This window comes from Triturus cristatus, chromosome 8, assembly GCF_964204655.1.
Source record: "Triturus cristatus chromosome 8, aTriCri1.1, whole genome shotgun sequence".
NCBI lineage: Eukaryota > Metazoa > Chordata > Amphibia > Caudata > Salamandridae > Triturus > Triturus cristatus.
The window spans coordinates 30772631-30798174 of NC_140591.1; the positions used below are offsets into that span (position 1 = coordinate 30772631).

At 44.1% G+C, this 25544-nt stretch overlaps 1 protein-coding gene across 5 annotated transcripts in view; it reads right to left on the bottom strand.

Moving 5' to 3' along the window:
* The window catches only part of LOC146799886 (uncharacterized), a 461224-nt gene that overhangs the window by 220168 nt on the left and 215512 nt on the right, over positions 1 to 25544 (bottom strand). For all 5 annotated transcript variants that reach the window (XM_085620820.1, XM_085620817.1, XM_085620818.1 and 2 more), the window contains one exon: positions 21661 to 21750. In XM_085620820.1, the coding sequence (XP_085476946.1) occupies positions 21661 to 21750 (90 nt within the window). The remainder of the gene's footprint in view (positions 1 to 21660; positions 21751 to 25544) is intronic.

Here is a 25544-nt window from a genome sequence, read left to right on the forward strand (position 1 = left end):
TCAGGAATTTTGGTCTCAGAAACATCTTTGCCACAGTTAACTGTAGAAAACTCCCCCAATGTTGACTCGTCTAGGGGGGCCGTGTTAACACGCCAAGCCAAAAGGGGAAAGCCCAAAGCTACAGTAAAAGCGGGGATAAAACGTAAGAAGGGAACAGATGAAGTTACAAGAAACCCAGCCAAGGGAGTAGACGACTCCTCAAGTCTTGCAGCTACGGTCCCTGACCAACCAATTTGGATTACAAATTTAGTGGTGGACTTGCAAATACAGGTCAGCAATATTGTAAAAGACGAGCTCAAACAGTTGCCTGAAAGGGTCGAAAAGTTGGGCGTGATGCTTGAGGCTCACGTTGGTAACTGTGGGGTAATAAATGGGGTAGCAACAAAGTGCAGAACCCAAGAGGGACAGGCCGCACCCACTTTACCCAAGGATGACCCCCCACCAGCATCGAATGGCCTTATTGTTAGTAATGCTGGGAATCAAGACACTTTGTCTACCAACAAAGTAACTACGAGAAATTCTACCATCCCACCAGTGCCCAATATTAGACCAGGGCATGAAATAAGACCTCTGGGGTGGGAGGGGGGGAAAGGTTCTATCAAGAGCCCAGAAAATAATCCACCCTTGCCATGCATTAATTTACCACCTGCCTCAACACCCTATGTCAATATCCTTTCTGGTGTCAAGGAGTTGGGGAGGGAGTGCTCTGAATCGCACAAGGAATTAAAAAACAAATATATGTTTTTGCTAAATAGTCAGAAGCAATTCCCATACGAGGAAGCAAGAGAGATCCTAATGAATTGAAAAGTCAACCGGCTGGGCTGGAGACCTAAGGATAGAAAGGGGGACTGTATTGTTATAAAGTTTAGAAACCCACAGGTAGCAAGAGCCATTTTAAACAGAAACAACTGGAGACAGGAAGGACCTATAGTGGCCTTACCGCTAGGCTACTTCTAGGGGGTCCTTGCCAAACAAGAAGGTTAAATGGATGGGAGGAGGACAAACTCCATCAGTCCAACCAGCCAATTAACCCAGTTTACCACCGGTTTAGGCATCAACATTACAACATCCATACAACCAATAGGTTTAGTGTGCTAGAGGGTGTAGATTGACTCGAATCTGCAAGGCATAGGCTGGAGGAACCTCATCATAAGGGCATGTCACTGGCGGAAAATACTCAAACAAGGGAGGTTCAAAATTGGAGTGTGTGCCCAGGAGGGGATGAGACAAGTATAAGAAAGAATGCGGCGAGGATGGGAGCAACTGATAGGGGAACTAGGGACCCAAACACTAGCCTTTTAGGTGATACAATAAAAGGAATCCTACACTTAATCAATAAGGCTAATAGTGTGACTAGGTATACACTCTTACCCATACCCATACCGGTAGAATCAGCTAACAAGCCGAATTCAGTTAGGCTAAGGGTTTTATCGTGGAACTTAGCCGGAATAGCCTCCAAGTTAGAGAACCCTGAATGGAGCAGTGTTATCGAACAGCATGAGATTTGTATGCTACAAGAAACGTGGGCAAGGGAGCATACTCTCAAATCTGTATATGCATCGTATAGTTTAGCTGCAACTTTGGGGGGTAAGGGTAGACCCTCAGGGGGGCTTTGTATCTGGGTGGGCACCCATTTGGGATGCCCCGTAAATCAATTGGATACATTATCAAAAGACATCCAAGGTATTCTTCTTAATTTCCCCACAAAGTTTACAATTGCCCTAATAAATGTATACTCGTAACCCGAAAGTCGCAGTCAAGAGTCCAAAACCCTGGATGAGTTTACGACATTCTTAGCTACCATCCCCGACTACTGCACTGTGATCCTTGGAGGGGACTTCAATTACCAATACGAGCCTTTAGTAGGCATGAATGAAGATAACCCCTGTGAAGAGGATCAACACTGAACCATCCCTGAGACGTCATGTGCACCAGTAAGAGTCTGGACTCCTCTGCTGCTACATATGAACTCTCTCACGCTCAGACACTCCAAGAGGGCATGCAATGGAAGATCACAGTCGGACACACCTGGGGGACATACCTATAACAGAATTGGACACTCTTCTATATTAGACTATATCCTGATAGATATTAGATCTTGGTGCAGGGTAGTGGATTTTAAGATTGAACCACTCTTTGATAGCGATCATAACGCATTAATTTTAGAACTATCGGTGACATGCTAGGGGAGTGCACCTGGTCTCGAAGTACAAATTGATGACAGACTAACTCTCAGTAGCTGCAGGAGGCGAGTTAGATGGATAGACTTAAGTCAATCCCAAGAAAAACTAGCACTCCTATATCAGACAGTTATTCCCATCCTCGAAAATTCAATGCAATCTGTGCAAGAGGATGGTATAAAAATTGATCTTGAGAGGGTCTCCACTAACCATTCCAGCTTGACATCCACTATGGAAGAATTTTTTTTCCCGAACAAAAATCCTAGGGCTAACAGTAAACCCAAATATCCCTGGTATAGTGGGGAATGTCGAAAATCTAAAACTGTCCTGATTGATGCTATTAATGCCAAGGATAGATCCATGATTAAAACTAGCAGAGCGGCCTATCATAAAACCATAGACGAGGCAAAAAAAAGGGTGGGAGAGTGCAAAGTGAGACACCCTGAGAAGTGCTTTAGGTGCTCATGACATGAGGACATTTTGGTTAACAGTTAATACTGGCAGTGCCAATGGGAATTCAGCTGTAGCTCTAAATTTAGGGGTGGATGTGTGGATGGTCCACATTGAGTCCCTCTACTCGAGGGTTGAAACAGAGGTTGGTAGTCAAGGTAACGACCACTCCCCCTCACAGGGCAGCACTTCTGCTGGTAATATAATACATCCTGGGGGTAATCAAGACAGTCTAATGATGACCCTTAAAGAGGTAATTGGTGCTTTGAGCAAAATAGCCCCAGCTAAAGCCCCTGGGCTCGACAAAATATCTTTACCAATAGCGATCCTACCATTTGGGCTCCATATTTATGGATTCTATTCAACGCAATATTACAAGGCATGGACATCCCCGCAACCTGGGCTGGTGCGGAAATCATTCATGCTTCAAAAAAGTCTCTCCACTGCTCCCTTCCCATTATAGGCCAATCAGCCTTATCGATATCAGCCAAAACAAATGTGCACGAGTGCTGCTTGGCCGCCTCCAAAGTTGGATGGAGGAGCATAATGTCTTGAGCCCGCTACAAGCAACATCAGACTGTGCAAGAAGCAAACCATAATGCTATGAAGCGCTATATAACACTCATAATTTCAGCGCTATGTACGTGTTACTGCAGATTAATGCAAATCGATTAAAACAATGGAAGTCATCTTTTTTAAACACGTGCAATCATTTAATGCTGATGCCATTGTTATGCCTCAGTGGGTTCGTTTTCCTGGTGCAGAGATCGGTGCACAGTTTTCCATCACCGAGGTGCGTGTGCCCTGCCCTGCCTGTCACGGGTTCCCATCTCTGCGAGACAGACCTGCAGGCTCACGCACATTCTGCTGCGGCGTACGTGTAACGTGCGTGTAAATCACAGCAGAAGAGCTTGGCCGGTGAATGCTCCATCACCACAGTGTTTTGTGGGGAAGTTGCGAGTCGCTGGTGCAGTTAGATTATACAAATCACCGAGCGTTAATGTTTTTTTTTTTTTTACAGATTTGCTTAACATCCAGATTAACCAACCTGAGTAAAATAACTCGGAGGATCGGAGCGGCTGTGCCAGGCGTGTGTGTGGCTGGAGTCCCAGTTTCCAACCCCAGTAAAATAGCTTGGCCGGCGTGTACTTTTACTTCTTTATAAGAATAGCAGACTGATATGCCCAGTTTTCCGCCATGTGGCAGTGGCTGGTTTCTTTTCTGTGGCTATTTCGGGCAGCCCTCAGCTGTTTCTTGTGACTCAGACAGGGCCCTGGTGGGAGAAGGAGCTGGGAAGGGTGGCTACAAACCCGTGCGTTTGTCTGGGGCCTCCAAGCTGGTCGCCGCGCTCAATACTATCTATGGTGGTCTGCAAATCCAGTCTTGTAGTCACAAAGTAGACCGCGGGAGAGGCCTAGGAGGTACGTGAGGTCACGACTCCCGTCCTCCCTTCGGCCATCTGCTGCGCAGTGCAGAGACTGCACACAATGGCTGGATGAATGGAAAACAGGCACATTTCATCTGGCGCGGACTGCAGCTCAGCACCCAAAGAATTCAACAAGCTGTAAAGTGTAATCAAGTTCTTTAAAATCTTTAAAAACACAAAAGGGGGTAGGATAGCACACTGGCTAGCACGCTCATTCCCATCCTCTTGGCCCTATGCATTCTGGTAAGGTGTGGTGTAAAGTAGCAATTTACTCACAGTGATTGCATTTGTAGTTTGAATGTTCAAGACCAGTAGGTGCTGTCACGTGTTTTTAGGTCTCGCCTAGTTAAAGATGAAAACGTTTCCAAACGACCGACATCTACTTTTTTTCTTCTTGCATGGCAGCCTGTATTCACTTTTTATAGTTAGTATCTTGATTGGCTCTATTTTCTTTTGTTTGAGCGTTTTGTTTCTCAAAACTTAAATGTCATAAATATATTTCCCGTTTGCACATAGGACAAAGAAAAACATTGTATTCTTTTGGTCAGTAGGTGGCGGTATGGGCAATGCCTTTCAACACTACATTGACTATTGTATTTGAATATTGGCATTTATATAGCGCTTCATAACTATCATCGCGAGTTAGACGCATTGTATTTGTGTACTGGATGCGATGGATTCATTTTTGGGCTTCAAGAATTTCAAGATTTTGTTGTCAGGATTAGGTGTTTAGTATTAAGTGACGTTTTGAGGTATTTTACTTTTGGTATTTTATTAGCAATATTGATGTATTTATCTTTTTTAGTTTATGTTTTATGACCTATAATCCTTTTGTGGCCGCTCATGTGCACAGAACATAAATATGGGGGTGTAGTCACCCACTGCAGCATCAGTAAACCTCATGTGTGGGGTACATTCATGGCATACCCTGTGGCATGTTTATCTATGTTTTTGTGAGAATAAAGTAATGTTTTTGACCTTCACACCCGCCAACTTTGTACCAGCAGCTTTGCACGCTTGGCAAGGCTTGCAGGCGCGTACAGGTATTTACACTTTGGAGAGGGGGGTTCAAAAGAGTTCTCATTCTCATAGACATGTTTTCCAAATTGTGTGCTCGCCCCCAGCACACAAATATCCGTTCACAAAAAAAATTGGCAGACTGCAAGTTCAGACCGTAGTGTGTTTTTTGGTAGGAATGAAAAAGCAATTTTTGTTAAATTCCTTTAATTTTAGGGAAGGATATGTGGCCTTGTGGCTGTAACTAGCCGCATTGAAATGGAACCGGATTCGAATCCCGGCTTCGCTCACTTTTCCATGATTCTAGGCAAATCACTTATTCGCCCCGAGCCTCAGAACATGAATAACAGTTTATGATACGTATATAAAGCACCTTAAAGCACCATGACAACTTCGTGGTACCTGATAAAACTTAAATACAAATCGATAAATAAATGTCTTTGAAATGAGAGTTCTGAGCGTGCGTTTACGTGCATTATTGCAATTTCTTGGTGTTTGAAAAGTAGGAAGTCGGTGCTGCAGCGCTCACTGGTCACATATTTTTGTAATTCTATCCCGAGAGCACAATGAAAGAACGATATACATATGCAAACCAGGAGCGTACCATTCTCAGCTGAAGCCAGTCTATTTGAATGAAGAAACCCTTTCCTAAACTAGAGAGTAAAGCCTCCCTGGATAGCAGGGTGGGTTATGCAGTGCGTGAAGCCTCCAGTGCACAGGTTTCTGTCTTGAGTGACGTCACGGCGGCTCTGGACCCGGAGTACAAACATGCTGCAGCAGTTCTTGCAGACTGTGCTAGTTGAGTGAGTCAGAAAACCTCGGATATTTTATTTCACAACAATAGACATGGGAAGTATCTTTCAGATCTTGAGGAGTACCTTAAGGAAGTTCGTCAACAAAGACTGGTAGGTGCCAGAGTATTGGAGACATAATTATAACAAGCATTTGCAATGCAATAGGTCTCGCATTTGCAGGAGTTTGAGTTATTGGCATTGTAAATGACAATGACTTAGTTCTGTGTTTTCACAATCTGGAAGCAGTGTGTAAACACGCACTTTAAACTTATAGTCCTTGCCTACGAGAAACAAGGCTGGCAGTAAAAGAGGTGCAGTTACTGGCAGCATTGCTTCTCCTAAGCAACAACTATATGTACACTTAAAAAACATACCTAAAAACATTGTCATTTACAATGTCAATAGCTCCAACTTCAACAAATGCGAGACCTATTGCATTGCAAATGCTTGTTTTTTCTTATAATATAAAGTTAATCTGCTGACGTTCTTGTCAGAAATAGGTTGTACAGCATAAGGATGTTCAGGTTTGCCTACACGTTGACTCTTTGTTGCCCAGCATAGGACAACTCGGCTAGCATGGGTGTAGATCAAAGTTTACAGTTAATGATGCGTTTTTTGCATTTTATCACTAAATATCTTGAATGGTTGCTATTCATTAAACATTATGGTCCTGCTGTAACTTTATTTGCACATGCACAAAGCACTTTAATATAAGCTATGAGTCTTATGTATTGTACTAACCTTATTTGCTAATAGATCTCCAATGAACGTGGCTGACTAAAATTTCTTTTTAGTGTTTTAATTTGTAAATGAAACTACAAAATAGACTGTGATACATGTCCACATTTATGTTTCAAGCAGTCTAGTTGCCTTAGGAGATTGGGAGATTATTGGACTTGGACAGACATAAAATGATTTTAGCTGATTTTACCTAATATTTTAATTATGATTGTACCTGTATTTCGGGACCTGTATAACTGCTTTTGTGGCCATTTGGCCGAAATAAAGTTTTATTAAAATAAAAGGTAAGAAAACAAGTAACTTACCTGTAACTTTAGTTCTCCAGTATTGGAAACTTTCAAAGATTCACATGCTTGAATCATTCCCCGTCGTCGAGATGAGAGTCCACGGTGTATATATAAAATAGCAATGCAAAGCCATTACAAATCTAAACCAGGCCTAGGCCCATTCCAGTTTTGTAACATATCCACCTCTTTTTGTAAAAGAGACAAAATAAAATCAACAACCAATCAGATCAGCCTCACCCTCTAGAATCCTCCTGAAAGAACCTCAGACACTCAGATGTTCATAGCCGTAGTGCCACAGGATAACCATAAAGATGCAGAAGGTCGAGCTTTCCCAGGGGAGGAGGGCGGGTCACATGTGAATCTATGAAAGTTTTTAATACTGGAGAACTAAAGTTACAGACAAGCAACTCGTTTTCTTACTCCAGTATTGGAACTTTCATAGATTCACATGCTTGAGTAGCTAGCAGTCTTGAGCACATTTTTAGTTCTTATTATCTTGAACAATCATTAACAATGCATCAATAAGATTAGAGAAAGGAAAAAGAAAAAATATTTCGTCAATTTAGACTTCTTTTTTTCATTTTTTATTGAAGACTATAAAAAGTCTAACCCACCGAAAATTCAAAGAAGTAGTAGGGAAACAAAAGACATCATCAAAGCTTATATGCAAATAAAATACCTATATATATACATACACAAATAGTCAGAAGTAATAAACTTATCAAAGAATGTGCGAGGACCTTATGAAGAAAAAGAAGGAGGGATGCGAGGGAAAGCTCACTGCTTACTGAAACAGGTTCCTCAGGTTTGCTTGGCCCACTGCAGTGTCGCTGTGTGTCGAAGAATCCAAGCATTAATGTCTGGTGAAGGTATGGATACTCTTCCAGGTCGCTGCTCTGCTGATGTCCCGGATAGGTACACCAGCAAAGAGGGCTGTAGAGGAAGAGATTGCCCTCGTGGAGAGAGCCCGGACCGTCCCCTTGAGGGGCTTCCCAGCTAATTGATGACAATATTGGATAGAGCTGAAAATCCAATGTGCAATCCCTTGTTTGAAAAGGGGGAATCCTATACGAGGGAGGTGACTTCCTGAAATCTTTAGTTCTTTGAAGATAGAATTTCAGGCAACGCTGAATGTCAAGTGAATGAAGTGATCTCTCAGCCGGAGTCGTAGGTTGAGAGAAAAAAGTCTTAAGGACCACAAGTTCATTTAAGTGAAAATCCAAAGGCACCTTCAGGATAAACTTAGGGTTAGTACAGAGTACTACGGTGTCATTCTTAAACTGAAGAAAAGGCTCCTGGATAGTGAGCGCCTGTAACTCGCTAACCCTTCTAGCTGATGTCAAAGCAAGAAGAAGAGCCACCTTCCATGACAGGAATTTTAAGTCCGCTTTATGGCTAGGCTTGAAGAGATGTTTCATGAGCTGAGCCAAGACCACGTTGAGGTGCCACAGTGGTGGAGGAGGCTTCACCGGAGGGAAGAATCGAACAAAGCCCTTTCATAAATTGTTTAATTATCCTTGCTGACCAAAGAGAAGGCAAAGGAAATGATGGACGGAGTGTTGAACATTGCAAGCACTCACCCCCAGTCAACTGATCTGGGTTTAATCCATCACCGTTCTTTAGCCCACTCTGCCACCCCAGTTCAGACATGGCCATATGCAAATCAGTCTGACCCTGTGTCTCATGGGAACAGTCCAGCCCGAACTGCCAAGCCATGTCTTCCCTGGACCGGAAACAAGCTTCCTAGGACCGGTTTCTGGCATTTCAGCCGTCTTCAGCCAGGGTGGCTTGAATCCAGTGGCAAAGTGAGCAAGGGACTCACATCTGAGCATACCCTGCCAACTTATGGCGAACAAAGCAGAAACCAAAGGAAATGATGGACGGATTGTTGAACATTGCAAGCACTCACTTATCACCGTTCTTTAGCCCACTCTGCCACCCCAGTTCAGACATGGCCATATGCAAATCAGTCTGACCCTGTGCCTCATGGGAACAGTCCAGCCCGAACTGCCAAGCCATTTCTTCCCTGGACCGGAAACAAGCTTCCTAGGACCGGTTTCTGGCATTTCAGCCGTCTTCAGCCAGGGTGGCTTGAATCCAGTGGCAAAGTGAGCAAGGGACTCACGTCTGAGCATACCCTGCCAACTTATGGCGAACAAAGCAGAAACCAAAGGAAATGATGGACGGAGTGTTGAACATTGCAAGATTTTGACCAAAGAGAAGGGCCTGAAGATGTTCTTCTGAAGCGAGAGATGGCCTCGAGGTGAACTTTAATAGATGAATGAGCCAGACCAGCTTTTACCAAGGAAAGGATGCAAGAAAGGATTTCATGAGCCGAAGAAGAGAAATGTTGAACTTCCGATTCTCGGCACCAGTGACAGAACCTCTTCCACTTCATCCGGTAGGTTTTGTTTGTACTTTGAGCACGAGCTTGGGAAAGGATGTCTCTACATTCCGTGGAGAGCTTTAGGTCGAGAAACTCCCTGTGCTCAGGAGCCGAGCTGATAATTGCAGGGATCAGGGATCCGGATGCAGTACTTGGCCCTGGGACATCGTCAGCAATGATGGAATAGTATCCAAGGGAACCGGTTGCTCCAAGGATAGGAGAAGAAGCTCCGTGTACAAGTACTGGCAAGGCCAGGACGGGTAAGTTACTTACCTGTAATTCTAGTTCTCTTCCAGGGGTATGCTGGGATGACTTGACAGGAGGAATCGATGGGGGGTGACTTTTGAAACGAAGCGAGTACCCATGACGCAGTATATTGAGTACCCACTTGTCCTTTGTGATTGTCTGCCACTCTGGAAGATGATGCGCAACACTTCCTCCCACCGGAGCGGTGGACAGCATCGGAGGAAGCGGTTTCTCATTGCTTCCCCGGTGCTTTGTTTCCAGCATTAGACTGCCTGTTGTTACCTCGTCCCCTGGATGGCTTGCGGGACTGGTATTGCTGTTTCTTTTGACCTTGCTGGTCCTGGTTCTTTTGCCAATGAGGGGTTTGAACCCTCTGTTGGTAATTGCGCCTGTCATTTCCCTTGCGGCGTCGAAACTCTTTCCTCTTTTCAAGCCCGACTGCTTTCATGGTCTCCAGCTCTGCTTTCATACGGGCCATTTCCTCGTCTGCATGGGACCCAAAAAGAGAACTACCGGAGAAAGGCAGATTTAAAATTCTTGCCTGCGCTTCCGGTTTCAGGGCCGTCAATCTAAGCCAGGATGATCTTCTGGCTGTGACTCCATGTGCATATTCATGCGCTGCCAGTGTTGCCCCATCCGCCGCTGCACTTATGATCTGGTTAGAGACTAGACTCCCCTCATGCAAAATCTCTTCAAAGTCCCGTCTGTCCTCTGATGGAACTTTTTCAACGAACCTCTGAAGAGAGTCCCATAGTGACCTATCATAGCGCCCCAGAAGAGCCGAGGCACTTGCCACCTTCAAGCTTGAGGATGCTGAGCCGCAAACTTTCCTCCCCCAGGAGTCTTGCGTTTTACTGTCCTTATCTGGTGGCACCGTTGAAGAGCCAGCTACTGCATGCGTCTTTCTGGCAGCGGCGGTGATGACAGAGTCCGGTGGAGGATCTGTTTTAAGGAATAGCGGATCCTCCGGAGCTGGACGGTACTTTTTTAGAATTCTCGCCGGCGCCGTTTTGGTGGTTGCTGGCGTGAGAAAGATATCCATTACCGGTTGTAGCAAACCGGGGACTAATGGCAACAACGGGCGTGTCACTGTGCGCTCATGAAGAGTTTCAAAAATTATGGATGTGGTGGTCTCCTGAACCGGCATAGGGATACTTAATTTTGTAGCTCCTCTACACAACACTTCTTGAAATGTAGAAATGTCATCTACCGGAGATACCCGAGAGGGTGGCGTCTCCGAGAGTGTCGGTGAATAATCCCTTTTGGATGATCTGGAAGAAGGGGAGGTAGAAGGGGTCCTACGGCGCCTTCTCTCTGATCTGGTCGACTCTCTTCTGAGGGAGGCAGACCTGGATCGCCTTCTTGGTGCTCGAGAGTGACTTCGGGATTCTCTTTCTCGAGATCTTGGTCTGATCGGTGTCGCTGGGAATACCACGCCCCTTATTCTTGTTAGCGATGCCTTTATTGTGTCTGTCATAGCAGGGTCCTGAGGCATCTCCCTTACGGGACTTTGAGGCACAGCATTGTCCTCCTCCTGCGAACTTTCTCTTGCAGGAACTGGAGATTGATGTACAAGCTCTGGTGATGCTGACCTTGAACCTGAGCCCTCTGAGAGACTGGTCGAATTGTGAGGCGAATATGTGAAACCTCCTGCGTACCCTCAACAGAGGGCTGCCTCGACGGTGATAAGCCTATCACCGGAGATCTTTGACTCGAATCTTCGAGGCTCCGAGCTTCCTGTCTCGACGTCGAGATTACCTTCGACGGAGGCTTCATGTACCTCACCAAAGCTTTGGAGACCTGTGAGGACGGAGGCACCTGCCTCAACGTCGACTCCGACGGAGGCCTCTGCCTCGACGTCGACTCCGACGGAGGCCTCTGCCTCGACGTCGACTCCGACGGAGGCTCCTGCCTCGACGTCGACTCCGACGGAGGCTCCTGCCTCGACGTCGGCCCTGACGGAGGCGTCTGCCTCGACGTCACTCCTGACGGAGACTTCTGTCTCGACGTCGAAAGCTCCGACGACGTCGAAAGCCTCCTCGCCGTCGAACGATGTTTCCTCGACGGCGATCTTGATCTTGACGGCGATCTTGGTCTCGACGTCGACTGTGGAGATCGTCTACGTTCTTCTCGCGACGTCGAATGATGTCTCGCCGACCTCGACGTCGAACGATGTCTTTCTTTCGACGACGAACGATATCTCTGTGCAGACGTCGATCGATCTTCTCTCGACGTCGACAGATGCTTCTTCGACGTTGAACTATGGCGCCGAGTCCTCGACGCCGAGCTTTTAGACGCCGTCGACGTCGAACGCATCCTCTTCGACGCTGAATATAAAGTCGACGTCGATTTTCTCTTTGCAGCATGACTTCCCCTTGACTCCTCACCTCTCAGCGACGATCCCGCCGCTGGAGTCTTCGACGCCGAGCCCGACGTCGATGGAGAGCAAACAGGGACCAACTGCTTCGACGTCGACCGTTCTGCTAGGCCATACAGCCTAATCCTCTCCCTCTCCTTTAAAGTCCTTTTGGAAAGGTCTTCACAATGACGACATGTTGCTGGAGAGTGAGAGTCCGGCAGACAGATGATACACACCTCATGTGTGTCTGACGCAGCCTTCTTTTTTCCACAAGATGGGCATGGAACAAATAAAGAAGGCATTTTTCTGACAAAATGGTTGAAAAATCAGTCAGAAAAACACAGGATACTGACTTCCTCACAGAAATTGTAAGAAGAAGTCCTAAAAAAATCTTAAAGTTGTTATAATTTTTGACTAAAGAGTCAAAAAAGAAGAGAGCTGAATTCCAGGGTCCTGACTGAAGGAGCCGGAAAGAACAACTGACCTAACTGTCACCCCTGAGGCATGATGGGATATGGAAGTCAGGGCTGCCTTAAAGGCACGGTGCCAGTTTTTACCTGTACAGGGCTTTTTAGTCTCTATGGTATTGTATTGCAATGCAGCCTGCAGGCTGGCAATGTGTTATACATCTGTGTTTTTCCACAGTTTGTTCTCTTTATTTTTTGCTTTCTCATGAGTGTTTACCTCATTAAAAAAAAAAAAAAAAAAAAAAGAGATTTGGGTGTATTGTTATACCTTTATACATATATATAGATATATGTGTGTTATTGGATGTGTATATTTACATTGCCTAGCCTTTTATGGGAGCTGCATTTGCTTGGAAAAAATGATATATGTTTATACATATACAGAGCTGTATATATGTATGTTTTTTACATATATAATTTTATTATTTCCGGGGTCCCCGCACATGGGCGGGAATATTCAGTGCTTATGACTATTGATGAGGATCCCCTGGAAGAGAATGTGCTATTAGGATCATTTTGCAGGGTTCCGTTTTCAACTTCCTGAGAAGTCTCGTGATCAGAGGAATGGGGGGAAAAACATAGACAAAAGCGCCTGACCATGCCATCAAAAACGCATTCCCCGAGGATCCCGGATGGTGATGCCAGCTTGCAAAGAACCGGCATTTAGTCAGAAAATGTCCTCCAGTGTCCTCTGGTCCAGCTCCCACTCGTGGCAGACTGACTTTAGTCTGCTTAATGTATCTGCCGTCTCGTTGAGACTCCCTGGGAGATGCTCTGCCTTCATTGAGACCCCATGTAGGATCGCCCATTCCCAGATAGTTTGAGCTTCCACAGACGGGATCTCGTGCCGCCTTGTTTGTTGATATAATGCATGGTCGTGGTATTGTCTGCTCTTATTAGAACCGACGAATCCTTTATTCTCGGGCGAAAAGCCTGTAAGGCTAGGCGAATTGCTCGGAGTTCCAGCAGATTGATGAGCAAGAGACGATGATGATGCAGCCATCAACCGCTTATCTGGAGGACCTGTAAGACTGCTCCCCAGCCCTCCAGAGATGCATCCATTGTAATTATCTGAGGAGCTGGGATGACCATGAAGGAGAGACCCTGGGAAATGTTCTCCTTGTGAATCCACCATGAAGCGGCTTCTTTCACTGGCGCAGTGATCGCGATCATGTCCTCGAAAGATCCATCCACCTGATGCCACTGTAAGTCCAGTTGCTCCTAAAGAGGATGCATACGTAGCATGCAGTGAGGAATTAGAGGAATGCAGGACGAAATGGATCCCAGGAGGAACTTGTAGAGGTGAACTGAAAGTGACCTTCTTTTTAGAAGTAGATGGGCCATCGACACCAGTTTGTTTGGCTTGCCTTTCCAGTGACAAAAATCCCTTGTTTAAGGACGTGTCCAATAAGGCTTCCAGGAATTTGGCATTTTTGGACTTTTTTCTGATGAGGGTAAGACCCAGACTCTTGAACAAGCTGCCACCGAATACTCGATTGCGGCCTTGGAAGGAGCCTTTAGCAACCAGTCGTCCAGGTAGGGGAACACCCGGTGCTGCTGTTTTCTTAGGAAAGCCGCTACCGGTGCTAGCATCTTTGTATAGATTCTTGGTGCTGATCTGAGGCCGAAGGGGAGGACCCTGAATTGAAAGTGGCTTTTGCCTACTGTAAAGCGAAGGAACTTCCTGTGTGATGGATAAATGGGAACGTGAAAATATTCGTCCTCCAGGTCCAAAGTGGCCATGAAATCTCCTGAATTTAAAAGTCGAAGTATGTCCTGTAAGGAGCTCATTCGGAATGACTGTTTGATGAGATAGGTATTGAGCTCCCTCAGATCTAGAATAGGGCGCCACCTTTCGACAGTCTTTCGAACTGGGAGTAGAAACCCTCTCCTTTTTGGGATAAAGGGATCGGCTCTATCGCCCCTTTCTGCAGCATTTGTTGGACTTCTAGGCGCAGGAGACGGAGATGTTTTGTTAAGCTGGAGCTTTGACAACACCAACCAAAACCATCCAACTCTTACCCGAATTAAAATGGACAATAAAACATCACACAAACTGCAACTCCACCCACGTGATCTACATGATCACGTGCCCATGCTCCTTACGATACATAGAAATGACATGTCGCAAAGTAAAACAACGGATTTGCGAACATAGGAGCAACGTTAAATGTAAGAAAGCCACCACCAAGATGAGCAACCACTACATCGAGTTACGACATACTGTTGATGACCTGAAATGGGTGATCCTGGAAACCTTACAGATTAAAAACCACAATGCAGAACGAACACTTTTTGAAAAGGAGCAACGATGGGTGCACCCCCTCAAAACTAACAGCTGTGGCCTGAATGATAATATCCCTTGGCTCAGTTTGGGCCATAAGGATTAACGTCTTCCCCCCCTTTTTTTCAAAAAACCTACACAGAACTCTGAACCTTCTTAAAAAGTAAACATGTAAGATGACACACTACATAACAATGTTTATACGTCCTCCCGACTACTCCTTAACCAAGAAGATAGTACGAGGAGGCCAATTGACCAACATTCCCCACATGGCCATTATCAAAGAAATTTACAATATTAATGGACCCTGCAATTCCTCCTTTGCCAAGAATTTTTAATTTTCTAATTTCTCAAGAACATCCAGGCCTTTCATAACCCTTTACTTTATTTTAACTCTACTTTGAAATTCGCCTAACAAGTCTTTTTTCGATCTACAACGAGCTGTAGACTTACAGCGAAGTCTTCTTTCTATGGCCACACACTGCCGCAGTGCGAAGGCTGGAGCAGCGATCATTACGTTTGATCCAGGGCGCAGTAGGTAGAGCGAGCACTAGTCACTCCCGCAGATGCAAGCAGGTACCCCAGTAGGAGGACAACAGACCATGAGACAACAGACACGTATCGTACCCTTTTTGAATTATCCTAAACTAAAACCCTCTTTTCCAAGCAGGTCTAATGTGCCCGCCGGTACCCTGTTGAAGCCCGTCACTACGGTCTTGAAGGTATGCCGCCTTGTAACTGCCATTACAAACTGCACGTCACCGCGCTGCATCGCGCAATTAAGCTATGTATAGTTGCACCAACGAGATATCACTGAATAAGTCTAATAACATGCACCCTTATGCAGAGAGCTCTGTTCCATAACATTCATCAATCACGTGAGCCGCACACTGAATACGCTTTTAGCGACCTCACTGCTAAAGAGATATTTTGCCATTTAAGCTATCACGCAGCGCATTTACTTATGGACAATAGCGAACAAACAACCATGGGGTCTGTTGCCGCACCAAAATCGCTCAGCGTGCTTATCTATGAATAAATAAAGCAACTCGCTTTATCCCATGCATCTTAGTGGAGACCATAACTATGTTAACTACACCTTCTAGATATAGGAGACAGTAAGAGCAGCCCGCCTCACTTGTAATTTCATTGCGCATCGTTTCTGCTGACTCTCCATATTAACCGCCTCCACTCTTGCACATTGGACTAAAAACTTTTGCTACATAGTTATGTGCTTTACAGACACATATCCATAGCCCATGATATACACATGGACATACACAAGGGATTAGATTTCACCTACTCTATGATAAGGATAAAGAATTGCCATTTTCTAGTTACTTACACCACTTACCTCCGAATGTACCAACAATACAATTGGGCATTCGTCATAAAGCATACATTATTATTTTTTAAATTTAGATCATGAATACCAATTGTAATTATTCATTTTCTTTGTTTTCATTACTTCTTTTTCCTTGAATGAACAGGTATTATTGACCTTCTTCAATAAAAGTGAACTACAATTTGTTCGCTTAGGTTGCTGTCAAAATATAAACAGCTCCCATCACTTTTTACTGAGGTCCTGAGAAAGCCCCCACCGACCTGTCAGGGCGTTTGCTAAGGGCTGAAACATGTCGACCTTTTTTGGACACCAATAGTGCGTTAGACTAATAAACCGTCTTTTCACGCACCACATTGTTTAACTCGATTCTGGACCTATTAAAAAACTCTGTCTAAGACATATGAGATTTTTACTCACCTCACTTGAGCACTGAGCACTGACCATTCTTTGATCACTACTGCAATAGCCAGTGGTATCCCTCCGGATGGAGGTAAGCATATGAAAAAGAAGCCCTATGATGATGCTGTCACGTTTTTAACCTGGCGGAGAACCAAGATATACCGCCTTTTAACCTATATACGTAAATGAGGGTTTTTAATTAACACAATGCAAACCCTGGTTACTCAGGTCAAGTGATCCACAGGCTATGGGCATAACCAAAGGGACTTTCCTCATCTGAATCTTCTTCCTCCAGGAGGTGAGTAGGTAGTAGAGGTGTCACTTTGCTAGGGGAAGTGAGCTCAGGAGTTATATGACGCTTCCTGATAATTTCCCCAGAAATCTTCTCTCGGAGTGAGCTGAGGAGGCTGCACCTTTTCACTCCGCGTTGACGATGACAGTTTCTTTGCCGATGGTGTCATCGACAGCTTCGTCGGCGGTAAAATGTTTTAGCCTGTTTTCCCTCAGTAGGAACAGAGGAGGGTTTTTTGAAGGCTTTCCTTTCCTCAGGAGGAGACGGTGGAGGTACAGAGCTCGAAGTTTTCACTGCAGTCACTCCTCATGCAAGTCCTTTCCTCTCCTTTTCACCTCGGTGAGGAGATTTATTTGGACTAAGCCTGTCAGACCCAAGAGAGGTCTTTTTAGAGCATTTCCCATGACGGTCCTCTGAAGAAGAAGGGTCAGATCTCCCCCCTTTTTAATGATCTCCTAGAAGACGAAGCAGATGAGGCCTCATCACTTTCGTCACTGGAGACCGGCTCTCTCCTGGACTTTAGCTTCTGGAGCCAGGTCAGGAGACGTCCCTCTCGGTCCCTCAAGGTTTTGGTGGAAAAGGTACGACATACCTTGCAATCTTTGGCCTTGTGGTCTGGATACAGGCAATAGATGCAGTCCTTGTGAGGGTCATCCACATAAAGCCTCTTTTTAGAGCAGGTGGCGCAAGCTCTAAAAAGGCCTTTTTTCTCCTTCTCAGCCATGAGGAACAGAGAAAGAAATCAAAGCTGTAGTAGTTGTGAAGAAAAATAGTTGAAAAATCTCTCAAGAGTAATGGAATAAGGAAAAAACTGAGCAGAGCTCAGTGGAGACTCCCTAGCACAACGTGCCGTAGAAAATCTGAGGGTCTGACGTTCTCTCAGGAGAGTTCTAGAGGGTGAGGCTGATCTGATTGGTTGTTGGTTTTATTTGGTCTCTTTTACAAAAAGAGGTGGATATGTTACAAAACTGGAATGGGCCTAGGCCTGGTTTCTGGTTTGTAATGGCTTTGCATTGCTATTTTATATATACCGGGGACTCCCATCTCGACGACGGGGAATGATTTAAGCATGTGAATCTATGAAAGTTCCAATACTGGAGTAACTCGGGTAGGGTACTACGGTATCCTCTGGTGGGGTGGCTCTCCAACCTCCTGACTTCGACGGGGTTTCTTAGAAGTCAACTGGGAAGGATCCTTAAACTTTAAAACTTCAACTGCAACTCTACCATAGAATTGTACGGAGCACGCGGTTGTGTTCCCACACTGCACCCGTCCTCCGTGGAGTCCCTACTTACTCACCTTGGGTGGTTCCTTGGGGTCCCAGCGATTCTACGTACTCTAGACACTGTCTTGACTCGAGTAGTGGTTCTTATACGACTATTTTAGTATATGGTATGGTCTCCCCCTGGAGCCCACTTTGTATTAGTACTATTTACTATTGTTTTTCTGTGCTACAGTACTGTGTGTGTTGTGAGTATCCTTGTGAAGGGTATACTGTGTCGTATTAGGGAGTGTTATATTAATAAATACATATTTTTATAACTACTTTGTGGTTCTCCTTTCATTTAACCAATACTACAAGGCTGCATTCTGGTAAAACAAGCTGCTTAATATTTCTTCAAGACTAAGCCTGACGGTTGCTCTCCACAGCTAACACTTGGATAGCTTTCTAAGGTTATCTTTGACCTCCTAAATCACCATAAGGTTTGTTTGGACTGGTGCAAGGTGCCCGCTCTAATTAGTGGAAAGCATATACCAGGCCGACTTCTCACAGGTAGCTTGATAATATGCAACGTGTCTCCTGCCATGTGATAGCTCCAAAGCTAATAAAACAGTCCAAACGCCTAAAACAAGTGCTGGGGATATACAGAGGGATAGATCTAAATATATACAAAGATTTAGGCACGATGATCATCTTGATCATATTACAGCGATGCAACAACGTAATAGGTAGCCAATTCCAATTACTAAGTGCTGTAACTATTTTACTAATGACGCTGCACATCTGAGTGCCTAAGTATATAGCGACTTGAGCCACCCGTAAGCCTGTATAAAAAGGGTTATAATTAGGGCTCCCGGTTTTTCGTTTTTACGGATTTCTACATATAAATACAGACGGAAAACTATTTTCCTTTGTCTGTATTTATATTTAGAAATGGAAAAATACTAGTAAATCTGTGCATGGATGAGGTCACCTTCTGGCATTTGCTAATCAGCAGTGAGGAAGCACACCTCGGGCGCACGTTAAGCTCCTCTGCTACAGTCTAGTCACTCGCCTCAAAGACACTCACTTGCAGCGCACGTTATGTTGAAGGCAGACGGCCCATTGCCATTCTAAATGTGATAAACATCTGCAGTCAGAATGACAATGGGCTGTCCACAGCCTGTGCGAGGTCGGGAAGGGGCTGTTGCATCCCATGGAGTTCCAAAGAGAAGTGCGAGCTGGCCCCAAGAACTTTTTAACTCCTGGGGCTTATCGCAGCTAAGCTCCCCGGGTGCTCTGATAAAAACTGAACAAAGCACGGGCCTTGAGAAAGCTGACACCAGCCAATTGTGGCTGCTGCCACCAGGCCCTGGTGTGGGGGTGCCAGGAGCTGTTTACACAGGAGCTGTGGGTTCACGCCTTGCCCTCCAACAATGGACTGCCAGGGACGGGCATTTCTTCCTGAGGCAGACAAGGCCTGGTCTGTTCGGGGAATGCCAAGCGTTTCCTCACCGTGAAGAAAGGCCCCCCTGGGCTGAATCGAGACACCGAGAGTGAGGCGTTCTCCTTTCCACCCCTTGCCATGGTTCAAAGACACGGCAAACACAAGCTACATAGATGAATTTTCCAGCACAGAGTGTAATGTGACAACAACGTATTCATTTATATAGCGCTTGCTGTTTCAGGTTTGCAGCTTCGCAGAGCTACAAATAACTACTGCCACGAACGCCCAACTATATTTTACTCATTTTATTGCACTCAGAAGGAGTACACATGTGTACACATCTGCCCAAGAGCACACTGCACCTGTTGAACTAAGGTCCTGACCTGTTTCCCCCTCACTCCTGCAGTACTTGCAGCACCTCGTCTGTGAAGGTGTTGTCACCCAGAACACATTTTTTTGGGGAGCCTGGACTTACTTTAATCCAGAGCAAGATAGGGACAGGCTGAAAACCGAGAAAGAAGGAAGAGGAAAGTAGGACAACAGTGACAAGAGTGAGACAGACTAGAAGTGCAGATGAGTGGGAGAATACAGAGACTAGAATGTGATAGAGAAGGAAATATCCTTTCCCCAGTCAGAGTACTGTGGGGAACTTGTGGCCTTGTGTAATTTGCCAATGATGTTCACTGATAGCCCGACATAAATCAAGAACATTAATCATGGGGGGGCAAGGGGGTTGGTACCTTCCTGTTGGCAGGGGCTGTTTTTCGGCCTACAGCACTCCTTTTCCTTACTACTTTAGAGACACAGAAAGGCCTGTATCCTTTCGAGATGGTTTCCGTCCAGCAATTAAAAATCAGTGGGGGTTCGACGTTGAGAGCACATCCAGTTTAGGAGCTCTGTAGATTTTAGCACTTGCTCGGTGTGCTCTGGGCTGTTTGATTTTATTTTTAATCCAATGACAAGCAGTTTAAAAGAGAACAGGGGCCCTGAATGAACTATGGCTACCAAAGCACTGGTAAGGAAACATTAAAAAAAAAAAAATGACTATGAAAAATGCAGACGTTTTTACTGTGGGAATTGTGCCTAATGTATGTAGCACTCGAAAGTTGGATCAATTAATACTGTGTTACTAACAAATGCAATGCATTTCTTGTATATTATAGAAGTAGTACAGCACTAAGTTTACTCAATGCCTTCAACTTCAAGTGTAGAAAGGCATTTTATTTTCGCTGTGTTTTCAATTTACATAAAAGTGGAAAAATACTAGCTGTAGCGTTGTCTTTTGCGTGTGGCAAAAATAAATGTGGATAAATACAGAAAAAATGCCCCAAAAATAAATACAGATAAATACAGACGGAAATGGCAAAAAAATAAACCGGGAGCCCTAGTTATAATTCAGTATAATTGGTGTTTTATTAGCATTAAGTTTGTATCCAGACACCAGTGAAAACTTTCTTGCTTCATCTTCTACTGCTGGTAAAGAAGTTAGAATATTATCAGAATATAGTTATACATCTGCGGAAATTTTAATGATAATATAGTTCAAAGTGATTGGGGAAATGTGGCCATTTCGCTAAGTGAATGCAAACATGGCTCTAGGTATATTGCAAATAACAGAGCTGAAACTGGACAACCCTGTTGCGTTCCTGAGAAACTCTTGGATTCCCTGCCCATCATAACCACCCCGGACTTAGGTTGTTTATAATTAGGCCTGCAGATTGTTGATTAATCTCCAACCAAAACCTATTTCCTCATGACCAACCATAGACACTGCCATGACATGAGGTCAAAAACTTTTTCAGCATCTAACATGATCACATTCACATTTTCGGTGAGAGCTCGAGCTGTGTCAAATATGGATGTAGCCTTACATATGTGAGTTTTCTCGCCTCACCCTGGGATAAACCTATGCTGTTTAAAACCTTAAATCTTTACTACTGCAATACTATGGTGTCCCCTTTTTATCTGCCCCTCGCTGATTTCTGGCCTTAATGTAAATTGCTTTGATACCCTCTCAGGTAAAGCAGTGCTATAAATCCATGCAGGCTATACTAACAATACACTGACTGGTGATGTTTTAGTTACCTCGAGTGAATGGGAGTTTCTGCAGGATGAAAGTTAAAAATATTAGAAATTAGAAGAAAATGCAGGGAAATTGCTTGTGTCACGGTGGCAAAGTATTACTACAGCAGCATACTGAGATTACCAGAGAGGGGTTTAACTAGGTACAATGGTAGTGATGCAACAACTCTGCACTATCAAAAATACACCAGTCATCAACATGGAGACTCGCTGACCAGCTCTAGTCATGGAATGAGGTGGAGAAATTAGTTATTTACCTGCACTGATACTGACGCCGCCATCTCTTCCGTCCTCATCTACGGGATTCAGGAAAGTGTCTTCAGGCTCAGATGTGGGAGGAATAAATCCTGGAAGAGGTAAACAATAAGATTTCAGACTGTAATAACATGAGTTTGGCTCATTACTCCTTTTTCCCATAGGGTGGTTGATGTTGCTTTGTTTACTTCCTGTAAATGGAAAGATAACATCTATGTGTACACATTCTGTTTTGATTTTTTTTATGGGCTATTCTCAGCTTCAGCAATGCCAACTTAATCCTTTTTTCTGACTTTAGATTTTTAACCTCCGAGCAGGGGCTTTATTGACCCTGTGGTATGTATCCTTAATACAAGCCCCTTTGTTTGGTTGGTAAGTTTGTGGGTATGTGAATGAATGATATATATCTTTTTCAATCACTGGCATACTACTTTTTGAAAATGTACTGCACCTTGTGATTCTTTTTGCATTTAATAAACCAGGTTCTAGCTCCACCTATTCTCCATCCCTGTCACTTGAATTAAATTTCCTTAAAAACTTTGTTTAGGTTTCTAAACTGGTTTGAACTGTGTTCTTCCCTTTATTATTCAGCATTTTCACACAAATGTTTTTCAAACCACATTCCCTTACTTTCTTTTAGCTAATATTGAAATAGTGCTTAATCGTTTCTATGGTGTCCCTGTCATGCTGAAATCCCACTGATTTGTTGAAACATCAGCAAAGTTCTCTACTAATTGTCTAGTGTAGCTGTTGGACGGTCATTGGGCCCATCATTCTTGGATATGGCTTTATAGTCCTCCTTTGTTGCATCGTTATTAAATTATTCAAATGAAAGTATTGTGCTGGACCATGTACTGCGCTGCTCACAAGTCAAAAAGTACACATATGTGCAACGTTATAAATGTTTCTGATATTTAATTTTTTTACTGAAAATATGTATTAATGGATGATATTATCAAAAGCCCAAAATTGAGATTTACAATGCTAACGACAACCCAACCCAACCCTCCCGCTGGATCTGGATGGAGGGCATGTATGGACCTATACTGCATTTGAGATTAAAACAATCTACGAAGCTCAGGGATTCCCACGGAAGCACTGCACAGTGTGGGATGGCTGATGGGTTATAGAGGGAAGTTGCAGGCCAATCTGAAATCTCACCTTTACCATGTATGTGCATCCGCTAGGTTTTTATACACGTGCTGCTCTTGGGATGAACGACTATGGCAGCGATAACAAAGTGTTCTGCATTCTATCTGTATTTGCCATTCTTTGGCCTCAAGTGAGAAACTTTCATGGATATATGGTTTAAGTTAAATGCTTTACTCTGTCAAACTGTAATAAACAGAATCATATAAAAAAATATTGAGTTTAAAATTGCGCTCAGGTCTTTTTCTTTCTTTTCTCAGTTATGTTTCATATAATCATTAAAAAATGAGTATTTTATGATATAAATACATTTTGTTGATTAAAAATCTTTTGGGATCTGAGGGATAAGACAGTACAAGGCTGTGTCATACAGCTTCTACTTCTCAGTAGGAACTGTGCGTTTGTTGGACAACTTAAATGTTGGGATTTGTTCCAGACTAACTCTATGCACCCCCTGAGGATATATCGACCTATACCCCTGCTAGCTCACAGTGCAACCAAAAGTATCCCTAAACCTAAGAAAGTAACAAATGGACTGTGCAACCTCAGAACAAGACAACCTTGACTCCCCAAGGAATCATGGAAACCGATCTAGAACCTTGTTGCGCAGTCAGTCGTGCATACCCAAAGAGAGATAGGAGAAATACACAACGAGGCGTTTCAATATTTATTGAAGCATTGTGATTCTGCTATAACTTATATGCGCTGTAATGATTAATAAACAGAAACAGATATGGGTAATTAGCATTTCGAGAACAGTGAAAAAGATAAACAATTCCACCAATGTGCTAAAGCAGTGTATAATATGCTGGCATATAAGTATAGTGTTCTCCTACTATGCACTCCCTATTCTAGTTGCCTAAGATGGGTGATCTGCTAAAAATCCCTACTGGATGATCTAACTTCCCATTACCTGAAGGTAAGTGTCTTAAGGGGCCTATCTTGGTCACAAGTTGGACATCCCTCCTTGCAGAGAGAAAACAGGAATCAGCTGGGCCAGAATTCCAGCAAGCAGCGACCTCACAGTAACAGCAGAGTGCGCCTCTGAATTGAACACAGAAGTGCTTGTGTATATATAATAAACAGCATCCATGCTACCTTGCCAAGACCCCAGTCAGGCTGTCGTTGTTTATCCTCTTATAATAGCTATGTCACCAAATGGGTGATCAACAAACAACATTTGCACATTGCAGTTTATCCCTTGTACTAAATGTTCAAGGTGTTGTGATAGTGTACCTAGGAAGTTGAAATGTAAGCAAATGTGGTTTCTAAGAACCATATATCCTGCACAGTCACGCAAGCACATGTGTGTCAAAAGTCAACATGTAAGAAAGAAGGCAACTTAAGAAACATGTGCATGATAAGTGGCAGTGTTTCTTCCCGGGGCTAACCCAGCCACTTGACAGCTGAGAATACAGACTGATATTTTACATACAGAGCTGCAACAGTTTGATTAGTACTGAATTCTTCACAGAGAAGGAGATTGGAATAAGTAGAACCATGCATTGCGCATGCAGCCTGGAAGAAGAGAGTCCCAAGCCTTCGACTTTCAAAAAGAGAAAGTCTGCTTATGCAATGGTCAAAAACACCTGCCAGGCAACATGATGTCTTGGGAAAGTACACAAAATGGCTAGAAAGTTTTTGAAGGGATGAATGATAGCTTTTTACATATCAAAGGCAGTGCCTTTTGCACTTAATTGAGATTCGCACACAGGCATTATCCAAAGCACTGGGCATCTCCGAGCTGCTATTTCCAAGTGTGGCCAAAGGCTATCTTGGGAGATCATGGATCTCCTGCACCATGAGCAAAAGAAACTGTTGGGATTGTTTGGAATAAGTGTTCCACTCTTTTATTCCTCATGACATAGTACAGAATGTGCTTTGCGTCATCATAGCTTTACTACGTTTAAAAATGCCTGTTAAAACTTTACATTTATTTCCTGCATTTTGCCAGAGTTTCAAATCTCGCACAGAAAACAAAAACTCAGTGTATGGGTTGTGGAACACCAGCAGGAGATTTGAGGACTGGCAGGGATCAGAGTAACAGACACACATGTATGAAAATGTAGGAAACGAAAATTCTACTTACCAGTATGCATCTGTTCTTGGTATGTAGAGCTGCAGATCCTCACACTTGCATTAGATCGCCATCTGGTGTTGGGCTCGGATGCTTGCACCTTGTTGTTGTCTTGGAAGAAGTCTTTGTAGTCACGAGATAGGTGACTCCTCCCTTGGACGATAGTGCGCATGGGCATGGACTCCATCCTTAGATTGTTTTTCGCCATGATGGAAAATGATGGAGTTAGTAGAAAGAAAAAGATGTCCATGTGTGTATATCTAAGTAAGATAGAACTGGAACAGATACAGGTCCCGGGGAGGTGAGTGGGCGTGTGAGGATCTGCAGCTCTACATGCCAAGAACAGATGCATACTGGTAAGTAGCATTTTCCGTTCGAGGCATATGAGCTGCAGATCACACACTTGCATAGACTGTACAGCCGTATCTCCCCTAGCGGTGGTCACCTGTATCGGTTGCAGTAGTTTGAAAGAGAGTTTTAAGAACAGCTTGGCCCACAGAAGCTTGCTGCTTGGCTTGTACGTCAAAACAATAGTGTTTAGTGAAGATGTGTGTTGTAGACCATGTTGCTGCCTTACAAATGTCTTCTAGGGGAATGTTCCCTAAGAATGCCATAGAGGCCTCTAGTTTGCGTGTGGAATGTGCCCTAGGGGGAATTGTT